Source organism: Priapulus caudatus, unplaced genomic scaffold (genome assembly GCF_000485595.1).
Source record: "Priapulus caudatus unplaced genomic scaffold, Priapulus_caudatus-5.0.1 Scaffold808, whole genome shotgun sequence".
NCBI lineage: Eukaryota > Metazoa > Priapulida > Priapulimorpha > Priapulimorphida > Priapulidae > Priapulus > Priapulus caudatus.
In genome coordinates, this window is record NW_014577869.1 from 124,905 (window position 1) to 136,698 (window position 11,794).

An 11,794-nucleotide genomic window follows, 5' to 3' on the forward strand; every position below is an offset into this window, starting at 1 on the left:
GAGCGTGCAGGTGGGGGAGGACTGTGGTTGCCCCTTAGCCTGCGGTTGCGTGTTTGTAAGTCTACAGCCAGCACACCGCACCTAGCGGAAGTGAACTGAAACGTGCATGTTCACAAACCCACAAACCAACACTCAAACACACGCCGGTGAAAACATAACCTCCGCCAAGCCTCTGGCGGAGGTAATGACTCGTTCTGTCACATCATAAATATGTACTAGAATGTTCAACGACACTGAAATAGGAAGAGAACGGAAACATGTAACACAACAATAACACAACTCCACAGTCCCTGTTTGCAGTACTGAGTACTGTATACACCATATTTTTCGTGTACAGATAGTTTCGCGAATTCAGACTTGACGGACAATTTTGTGAGTGGTTAATTTCGCGGTCGGTGAATTATGAATTGTTCGGTATTATTCGGTATGAATTATTTGCTTGTTGTTATTTTCGCGGTAGCGGGGCGCGTTCGCGAAATTCGCGAAAATTAAACCACCGCGAAGTATACAGCATATACAGTATATCAATGTTGTTTGGTTTATGTGGAGTTGTCAAAGATTTCACACTGAAGAAAGCCTGCAAGATTTGTTGAACTTTGACAATCTTTGTTTAAAAAAGCCCCGTCACATGGTGATATAGCAATGCATGTATCTTATTTGTGGCTGTATCACGAACGTGCGTGTAGCATACATAGGTCCATTGTTGTAGAGTTAGCTTATGTTTTATTTTGCTTTATTGTTTGCTGGTCATATCGTCTTATGTGATAAATTTATGATTTCTTGCAGATACACGTATGTTTTTGAGCATGGTGCTACAGGTCACTACACTGCCCAGCGTGATGTCGTGCCTTCTACTGTGACCACATATGCAGACCAGTAAGTCGTACATTATACTGCTCTAGCTGCCAGGCATATACATAACAAATAACATATACCAGTACACAATATAAATATACATACCAGGGCCGCAGCCTGCGGGTGGGGGGCATCTGCCCCCTAGATTTTGGAGGATTGTTATAGTCGGAATGATTAAGGCTGTACATGTACTCAAAAGTGCCTCAAATAATCTCCTGCGATTTACATTTCCACAATTTTCTGTAGGGTGTAGTATAAACCCTCGCGTATACATGTATAGCAAAGTGGAATTAGGTGCGCGTAGTAATATCACTCGCGAGTACCCAGAAGCCTTTCTAAGGGATGTGACGTCAGGAGTTGAGGAATAAAAGTGTTCTTGTAAACAAGTGAGTTTCTGTCCTCCCCGCTCGTAAATACTGGTCCTACGCTTTGGATCCACGTATTAACACCCCAGACCCCCCACCTATTTCTCACCCCCTCCTTGAAATCCTGGATTCGTCAATGCCCCCCCCCTAGGCATTTGCTTAGCCTACGGCCCATACATATACACATTTACAAAATATATACACAATTAAATACAGTTTGGAGCAATGAGAACTGGTATTGATAAATTTTTAGGTCATGTACTCGCTAGTCGCGCTAGTGAGCAGGCACAATGTATTTCCAACTGCGTGCAACCTGTTCACCCCTCCACTTGGAAATACATAATTGTGCCTGCTCACTAGCGCGACTAGCGAAAAATGGTGGTTACAATTGTTGGTAAATAACCTTCGTCGACGAGTAATATAGCAAGTACAACATTTAACCGTTAGTTTGCAGTTTAATTTTAGTGTTTGCAATAACTTAAGACATTTGTGCGACAGAGAATGTGCTTTATTTGGCGTACCGAAGAAGTTATTAAGCGCAAAAAGTTGTCTTTGCCAACTACCTGGAAATTGCCATAGTATGTTCTATAGCCCTGCGGCGGAGCGGAGGGCTATAGTTCTAGAGCTAGCCAGGAAGTAGACTGGTCCCCAGCGCTAAACTCGCACCGCCTGTCAGAAACAGTGGGGCCGCGAACCCATCTAACCAAAACGTGCAAGGCTACGGTCAGCCATCAGGCGTGATTATTGTGTATGTTCGTATAATATGATTCTGCGTATATATTACTTTATTATATTATCGTTATACATAGAGCGTTTTTACAGCATTTTATTTAAAAGCAGCAGCAGGAGTTTTTTGGCGTTTGCTCATGGGTGCCACTGGCACTGGCACTGTGGTAAGTGCTGGGTGAACTTTGTCGTTACGGTCGGTCGTTGTCGCTGCAGTGTGGCGCTGCGCCAGTCGCCGCGACTTTGTCGTTTGTCGTTACGGTCGGTCGTTGTCGCTGCAGTGTGGCTGCGCCAGTCGCTGCGACTTTGTCGTTTGTCGTTACGGTCGGTCACTGTTGCTGCAGTGTGTCTTGGCCTTAACTGATCGACAATTTGTCACGTATATGGCAATTACACAAATAACTTAATCAACCCTTCCATGATTTGTTCCTGGTTAACTAAATATAACTGTTGGCCGTACAATAAATTAAAGCTAAAAATTTCAGCCCATATTTTTTTAGCTCAGCTGATGAAGTCGGATGCAGCTTGTAGAATCGTATGATTGCCCATCCGTCCGTCCGTCCGTCCGTCAACAGTTGGGCTCAAATCTTAACCGCTCGACGTACGGTCTTGATATTCGGGACGTCGGGGGGATCGCGAAAAGGACTCGGGATGTCGAATTTGGGGGTCAATGGTCAAAGGTCAAGATGTGTCAATGGAGTGGGAATATTTTCCCCTTAAAGGGATCGTTTACTCTAGGTTCTAGGGTTATTTTCAGTTAATTTAGGTTAAAATTACGCTACATAAAACGTTTCATGGTTCAATCACCATTAGAAATATTATTAAAAAATGTTTTAAAACTAACGACTACAGTTTGATTACAACGACGGTGGCGCCACTCAAAGCGCATGATCTGATAAGTTGCGCAAAACCACTTTTCAGCCAAGGGCTACGACCGAGGGTGTTTCTTATTTATTAATTTAAAAGCAAAAGGATTGTAATATCTTATAAACGACATAGTTTCAGTTATAATTTGGATAAATTTTCCCTAAAATGAATATCGTTTGGTTAAATAGCATTTAGGTATAAATATAATTGCACTTTTGTGATTAGCCCTCAGTCTGTAACGTGCAAAATAAATTGTCAAATACGCAACTTTTTCGGGGTGGCAGCACGGTCGCGGGTGCCATGGCGCCATTCAAATTTCGTAGCGTTGATGTGTAATTAATTATAACAATTAAATTAGGTATCTGGTAACAAATACGTGTGGGTATAGACGATTTGTTATACAGTAAGTACAGTTGTATGCAGTAAAATCCTAGAGGCTACTACTGTCCCTTTTTAAGGTATAGGAGGAAATACGGAATTGCGGCACAAATCTCAATAGCTCTACCTACGATGGGGAGTAAATTCATCACCAGCGCGAAATTGGAGGTCACAGGTCAAAGGGCAGTGGGGGAAAGGTCAGATATCAGACATTTTCTGAGGACATGGTCTAACGGACCGAGTGCTAAACTATTTTGTTTCAGCGCTGACCTACCGTTTTTATCCCTTTATTGAAAGGACCATGAAATCTATTTTCCGCTGACATGCGAAGAGTAAGTGTCTGATAACCTTTTGACCGTCAAGAGGGTTAAACATGGATTTGTTGACTGAACTGCTTTTGCTATTAGAGCCCCCTCCACCCGCCCCTCTCCCCCTCCACCACCACTACTCTCGCGCTCGACGCATATCCATGATAACATGTTAATATAGCGAAGTCATTAAAGTTACACAGCTGTATCTTTATTACTGTACTACCAGTAGGTATAGCAAAGCCTATCATAGATTTTAGATCTGTATTAGTAGTATCCTAGATATACGTTCTGAGCGCGAATGCGGTGGAAGGAGGGCGCACTTGATTCGGTTGCCAGTGAGTTTATTAGAAGAAAACCTGGCTACAATACACGTCAGTTGAGCGCTGTCGCTCTGCGGCACTTGTTGCATATTTATGAGAACATACTATGAGTTAATTGTGTTTTATGGATGTAAATTTGGTGTGAAATAGCCAGCTAATGCGTTTTTGGAGAGCTCTAGATAATTACTACTCCACACAGAGCTAATGGTGCTGAATGGCTCATCATTGCCTGCAGAAGAGGTTGAACCCGGCATTAATACACTGGCTGTGTGAACTACTAACCAGTATGTGATGTTCTACGTAGTTTGCCGATGTTGTATTAACTTGTTTGCCTATAGTTCCACCTTTGCATTTGCATTACAGGTCGGAGCTTTTCGCCTATCGCATTTGGGAAGAGTTCTTCTCCGTTCTTCGTTTCCCGGTCGACTTCATCGTCATCTTCTTCATCGAGCTGATCAAGTTTCTATGTCGACACATCTTCCAGCGGCTGCTGGTCGGCGTCGTCACGGTGCTGTGCGACTACGCATTCAAGCCACTGCTCGCCGGCCTGTTTAACGGGCTGCTGCAGCCCACACTTGTGCTCGCTTGGAACGTCGTCGTCTCTCTCAGGCGCGTCTTCGAGCCGCTCACCGACATCTTGCACAGTTTGGTCGCGCAGGTGGTGCTGCTGCTCAGGGCCGTCCGTCTCATAGAGTGGAATTCTTGTCCGGACCCGGGGAAGCATCGTGTGGTGGTCAGCGTCTGACGCGTTGTTCGAATGTTCGCGAGTCGATCGAAAATCTCATTTTGCTTGTCGTAGTGTAATGCGTTTCTGGGTTGTAGCTTGCGCAGGGCTTATCATTTCTGTAGTTATTTATTAGCTGTTCTCGTGGAGCTTGTGGAATGGCCCTAGCGTCTATCCGTCCGCAGTGGAAGCACAAATTCAAATGGCCTTATTGACGGTGTACTTATTTTGTGTGTAGTAAAAGATATTGTCAGGGCAGAACTCAAAGGCGGGGGTTAAAGGTCTGTGGACCTATGTGTGAATACTCCGTCAAACTGGCATTGTGCACCTATGCAACGATGAGAAAAATCTATAAAGATGCGCCGGTGGTTATCACATTGTCAGATAGAAAAGCCGTCCCAATGTGTGAAAGTGGAGGTCATGGGTTCGAAGTTAACAGTTTTCGTGATTTTGACGCTATGAACTGACAAATGATGACTTAGTATTATACATTATACCCTAAGGAGTATGAAACGTTTAGTTCTCTACAGTTTACTACAATGGTTAGTGAAATGTTCAATGCAATCTATAAATAATCCATATAGAGCTATCTTATTAGAACTGGAGGTCAATCAGGGCAAATGGACGGTTTATAGGTTTCTGCTGACAAGTTGTAATTCAACTGCTAGAAATCTATTTATTCTTCTACTTTATTGAGATTTTCCTCCGACTATCTCAGACTCGAATACCTAATGCGCATAGTTTATATTAAAACGAGGTCCCCAAACCAATGTTATTGTGTATTCTGCGCCTTGTATTTTGTGAAGTTTATAATTGATGTCATATGAATACAATTTTAGGGGTATGCAACCACCAAGACCAAGAACTAAACTTGTTTTCTATTAAGAGATTACCATTACATGTATTTGTTGACTTGACCAATTGATTTTATTACTTCTACTGGTTTAGATTTGCTGCATAGTTATAATAGCTATAGCTTTAAAGGCATAATAGGCCCATCGATTATGCAATTTTAACGAATGCTAGAGTAACTGGCACCTTGTGTAGTTAATAAGTACATTACCTTATAGCCAAACGCGTATTAGTTTGTCCAATATCACTGCTGGTTACTAAGAAATGTCTAATTGAAATCCGCAGTCCACGAAATCAGTTGACCGACTTGTTTACAGTTTCGAAACCGCATAATTCGAAACGGGTGTGATACCGATTTATAGTCCACCGGACATTTTCGCACGCATGCAAAAACGCACGCACGCATGCATTTTCGCTCGGCCGTACGCAATGCTAGCGATAGTACAGTACCGTAACTGTATATACGTAACAGTAGCTCTGATTGTAATGAACGTGGAATCCACGTACGAATCACGGACGCTCGTGATAATGAAGTAGGCCGTGTTGGGGGCCAACGCTATGGGAGGATCGCCGACTAACCACGGCCACAGACTAAACATGGAAAGCAGACGGCACTACGCGTATTTACGTATATTGGTCATTATAATTGAAGTTCATGCACCCGTTGCACCCGTTCATTAGCACCCACGATTATTTACTTGTGCCTCAATACCGAGAATACACCCAGAGATACATTCTACTAGCTCATTAGTCGTATATAAGCATCCCGGGACAAACAATTCTCTGCTAAACACCCGTAGCAACATGTGACGTTGCCTAACCGAATTCGAGGCTTATTTGGTTGGCAACCAATTTAGCGTTGGCGCCAGATTACCAGATTTACGGATTTCAATTAGACATTTCTTAGTAATTAGCAGTGATATTGGACAAACTAATACGCGTTTGACTATAAGGTAATGTACTTATTAACTACAGAAGGTGCCAGTTACTGTAGCATTCGTCAACTTTGTATAATCAATGGGCCTATTATGCCTTTAATGAAAAAGTAGGTATGTAATGGTTGTTAGTGAACTTTTTAGCTATAGATTTTATTTTAAAATGTTTAGACTTTACTTGTTTTACAAATGTTTGAATCTCAAAATGATTCTCAGTTGGCATTATGTGCTGCCTCATGATGGATGTTGTTACTTGTTTTTGTAAATGGGAAGTGCAATATTGTTTAAATCTTTGACATACGTACCATAACCATTGCATTTTGTATGCAAGAGCGTTGCCAAAATTACTTTAATACTTATAGAATAACTCAGGTAGGAGCTGGTATGGTTCATTCTTTCAACCATGTATTTTGAATATTCTAGATGCAGAAAAAATATAAAAATCTACTTTGGCTAGATCGAGTCTAGTGTGTTATATGTACAACAACCGAATTTTGTACATTCATACTGAAATAAACTGGTTTTCTCCGTACCAATTACAGGACCCTGTGAATAGTATTAATAACGAACTAGTATATTACGTGTAGCTCATTCTAGTTAAGATTGCCCATAGTAAACATTGAACACATGCTTATGTCAACTTTGACAGAAATTGTTTTCGTGTCCGATACCACACACAACAAAAGTGGAACAGTGTACATGTTCTGTGCCGCACGTCTTTAATTTTTACACATTTTCAGCATACATATAAAGAGCTTATGATTAACGGTAAGACTTCTGGTAGCGAGCGCGTGGTCCGGGGCCACCAAACTTCTTGGGTTCGCTACGACGAGGATCTGCTACCAGCAGTGACTTGTCGTACTGGATGAGAATATCCTTGATCTCCTTCTTTGATGCTTCATCCACGTCTACAACAGAAGATTGCACCATCACACTATGCATTTCATGTATACATTTATTAGTTCATAAATAATCATAGAATCCCACATCTTCTTTAAAAAGTGAATGATATATCAGCGAATGCATAACACACAGCTAACCACAGCGTGGTGGCGTGTCTATTTTGAAATGCTACTTACATTTCTGGTAGTAGGCGACCAGAGCCTTGGACAAGGCCTGTCGCACAGCATATATCTGTGCAACGTGTCCACCTCCTTTCACACGTATTCTAATGTCAACCTCAGAGAACCGCTCCTTGCCCAGGAGAAGGATTGGCTCTTGAAGCTGAAATCCAGAACCATATTTATTAGGGATAAATAGATTACACATTTCAGGAGTAAAATGAACAAAACACTTTAACACTAAACATAGTCCAAAAATTCACCTGAAACAGTTTGTGTCAGTTATAAAGTACTATTCATGGTAATGAGACGTGACCCCCTGTAACTCCTGTGGTGCACGTCGATAATGATCATATGTGGAACATCGAACTCCTACATGAAAGTAATTTTAGCTGCCACTTCTGAAGAAACGTTTTTCTTATTAATTTCAACTTATGCACAAGAAGATAAATCGCCTGTAAACAAGGTTGGTGGTCATTGTGACAACAATCCTAATTATCTACAGGTACCATACATATTCAGCAGTATGAACAAACCCTATGGTTACAATGTGCATCAGAATTACGCAATCACCACAATATTTCTGCTGCTTTTACTAGTGTTGTCAATCGGTTGTAATTTCGTAATCGATCATCGGTTGGACCCAAGTAACCGATGATCGGTTACAATCGGTTACTCGGGGTGTTGAATGCCTGCGTGTGCGTAACGTCGTGTGCATGTACGTGTGTGCATGTATGTGCTTGTTTAGCCCTGTTTACTGTTTGTTTTGCACTGTTTACTACTGTGTGTATAATACATGTACTGATTCTCATCACTTTTCCAAGTTTTCTTGTTCAAATTAAAAAAAAAAAAAAATAAATTTTTTTTTCCCGATGAAATCGATTATTGATTTTGATAACCAAGCGCTTGGTTCGAGCCACTGTTCAACCGATGATCGAGTATAATCGATGATCGTGACATCACTAAGCGCTTGGTTCGAGCCACTGTTCAACCGATGATCGAGTATAATCGATGATCGTGACATCACTAGCTTTTACCATCAATAATTTGACAGCATTCTATCTCGTTACTTGCCTTGTATCGAAGAGTGATCGGCTCAATATATTCCAGTGGGCGGCCATTCACCTTTACCAATCCCTTTCCTCGTTTGCAGTGGGCAACTGCTGTAGACGTTTTCTACAAAACACAACGTGACCAAAATTAACCATTATAAATGATTATCATATATGTAATACTAATAATATGCCTGTCTATTTTGATATAGTTTACACGTTGTTTATCCACTTTAGTTTAACATTTTCCAGGCAGAGGCTTGTTGACAAAGCCAGATCCGATCCCAAACTTAATCCAAACATACATCATATGTACAGGGTAGCTCCAAGAAACGGTATTGCTAGGGTTAGAATACCGTTTCAAACCTTGGCTGCAGCTAAACACGTAGTTGCCTTATTTGCCAAGTATCGCCAAAGAACACTACTCATGTGATATACCAAATGAATCAGTATACGTCCACCTTCTTGTAACCATCAGTGCGCTACGATGCGCTGGGTACTTACGGGGTTACAGCAACTTTTTAAGATGAATGCAACAAAATTTATGAATTCACCGCCATGTTTGCTATCATTCCGACTGTGACTAAAATCCGTAATGGATCGATCAAAGGAAATTAAACAATCTGCGGTCCTCGTGTAACCCACCCCTACATCCGAGAACATGTCATCTAAGGTTTTTACAAATGGCCCAGACATTTGTGAACATCTTTTCACTTGCTTTGGTGTGTAATTGCTGTGAGAGCCATCGTGCAGCTATTGTACTATTTCTGTAGTATTTTCTAGCGAGTCTTTTCCGTTTCGGGTTTTCCGTACCTCGCTAAACATGGCGGGTAAAGCTGATTGGAAAGTTGATATGCTGTGAGAATTAGCAGATTATACCGTGAATTAAGAGATACATTCTAGTTTAGAAGCAGGACAACTGTGAGTTAACGTTCATATTTCAAACAAGGCAAGTCAAAGGTGGTAATAGAATAGTTTTATTTGAGATATACAGAGTTATTCATCTCGATCTGCAGAGGCGATAGGTTTTTTGTATGGAAGGGTGTCAGGCTGTATAGACAATCCGTCGCACAGCCTGGTCGGGCTAATGTACAGGGATGCTAAACTAAGGACGTGGATATTCGTCCGAGCATCGGACACCTGTTCGTATGCGCTATTCGTCCGAGCAGTTGCTGTGCATGCGCTGTTCATGTTGTTTTACATAAATGTAATATAATGCTAGTCTAGGGAGTCGCCTACTCTCCAACCTAACTCTAAACCTACAACTAATTATTTAACTCTAACCTAACTCTAATACTAACCACAATCTAAACCTACCACTAATTATTTAACTCTAACCTAACTCTAATACTAACCACAATCTAAACCTACCACTAATTATTAACCGACTCAGTTTGCTTATATATGGGGCGCCAAGTGTCGCATGAAATCAAGTCTACAAAGTGATTTCGTTACGAAATCAAGTCTACAAAGTAATTTCGTTACGAAATCAAGTCTACAAAGTCGTTTCTTGGACTACATATAGCCTCATAGGTTTTTGTAATGAAGCGTGTCAGGCTGTATAGACAATAAGTCGCACAGCCACGTCGGGCTAACTATAGCCCTAATTTAGGGCCTAAAGTATATTTACATCATGTAGGTAGCTCTAGTAGTAGTACTGCTATAGCCCGAGTACAGTTGCCGCAAGCCTGCGGTTGAGGCCCCTCCCTGGTAAAATCCGTACACGCGCCCTGTGGGAAGAGTAATAACTGAGTATGTTTAAGTAAGATATATATATCAGTCATTTGAAATTCAAGTTGAAGTTCAAGTTTTTTATAGTAAATGTATAAACGGAAAGCATATAAATTAGTACATGTAATGATTTTAAATTTTCTTTTGTAATAAAAGTGTGTTCAATCCATATCGCAGTTTGATTTCACCGGGTACTATATTTTGTCGCTCTGATGGCACAGTTAATTTCAAGCAAGTTGATGGTTTTTGTGGCTTTGTGGATTTTGCCTTGTACTGGAATTGTCTTCTTTATTGCTATGAACAAGACTTGAAGTACAAAAATTTCGCCTCATATGCCTCAAAAATGCATAAAAAGGAGTTTGATTTTTAAAAATTTCTGGGGGGGAGGCCCCCCGACCCCACGGTTCCTTCGCCCCTGCGGTCCTCGCGCACGAAGCGGCGGCAGAAGCCGCGCTTCAGTTGCCCGCTTAACAAATCTCAAAGTGCCCTTTCCCCCTGCCACCCCCCCCTAGACAAAATCCTGCATCGCCTCCGCCCTGGAACTCTGGTAAATTTTTACAAAAGAGTAGATTGAAGTATTTTGGATCAAAACATGATTTGTCTTTATAACAATCACATTTAATTACATGATAATTATAATTAATTATGAGTAATTAGGGATTTGGACAAAGATTTGCCACAAGCATCACACAAATTCACAGGACAACAAGACAACTTTCGAATCATCAGATTTCCATAAAATTTCACCAAAATCAAGTTAAGATTAAAGAAATGATGCACATGCTTTTATAGGGGATGCAAAATTTGCAATCTGTACTAAACAGGCCTCAGATGAGTCTAACTTTGAAGTAGCTCGTACGATCTTCAAACGTAGCAGCATTGTCGATTTTTTTTTAAAGATGGTTGACCGAGTCCTCAATGATGGCATATAGATGTTGGCGTGGGTGGGGAAAAAACCATAGAACTAATTACAACCTCCCCTTTTATTAGGGGAGCCCGTCTGTCCTCGTAGTTGCTGGCGCAAGCACACTGTCACTTTTCAACGCGCACTGCGCACTACATTGATATTACACTAGCCGACCAGGCCTGTGCGACGGATTGTCTATACGCCTGCACCCTTCCATACAAAAAACTATCACTCTGGCAGATCTAAGATGAAATAACGCTGTATATCTCAATAAAACTATTCCATTACCACCTTTGACTTGCCTTGTTTAAAATATGAACGTTAACTCACAGTTTGTCCTGCTTCTAAACTAAGAATGTATCTCTTAATTCACGTATAATCTGCTAATTCTCACAGCATATCATATTCAAATCAGCTTTAACCGGCCATGTTTAGCAAGGCACGGAACCGGAAACGGAATAGACTCGCTAGAAAATACTACAGAAATAGTACGATGGCTCAAGGAAATTACCACCAAAGCAATGTGAAACGATGTCACAAATGTCTGGGCCATTTGTAAAAAACCTTAGATGACATGTTCTCGGATGTAGGGGTGGTTTACATGACGACCGCAGATGCGTTTAATTTCCTTTGTTCGACCCATTGCGATGTTTTAGTCACAGTCGGAATGATAGCAAACATGGTGGCAAATTCATAAAATTGGTTGCATT

The 11,794-nt window shown here is 41.2% G+C and overlaps 2 protein-coding genes across 5 annotated transcripts in view; one reads left to right on the forward strand and one right to left on the reverse strand.

Annotated features, from left to right (window-relative positions):
- LOC106813674 overlaps positions 1-5,592 on the forward strand; it is a 26,744-nt gene extending 21,152 nt beyond the window's left edge. For all 4 annotated transcript variants that reach the window (XM_014817872.1, XM_014817878.1, XM_014817871.1 and 1 more), the window contains 2 exons: positions 787-876; positions 4,186-5,592. In XM_014817872.1, coding sequence (XP_014673358.1) covers positions 787-876; positions 4,186-4,567 — 472 coding nt within the window. In that variant the 3' untranslated portion in view covers positions 4,568-5,592. The remainder of the gene's footprint in view (positions 1-786; positions 877-4,185) is intronic.
- Positions 5,593-7,031: 1,439 nt separating this feature from the next.
- Positions 7,032-11,794, reverse strand: part of LOC106813676 (40S ribosomal protein S16-like) — a 6,227-nt gene continuing 1,464 nt past the window's right edge. Inside the window, exons 3-5 of the mRNA XM_014817880.1 lie at positions 8,469-8,570; positions 7,413-7,557; positions 7,032-7,241 (exon numbers count right to left, since the gene is read on the reverse strand). Of these exons, the coding sequence (XP_014673366.1) occupies positions 7,096-7,241; positions 7,413-7,557; positions 8,469-8,570 (393 nt within the window). The 3' untranslated portion in view covers positions 7,032-7,095. The remainder of the gene's footprint in view (positions 7,242-7,412; positions 7,558-8,468; positions 8,571-11,794) is intronic.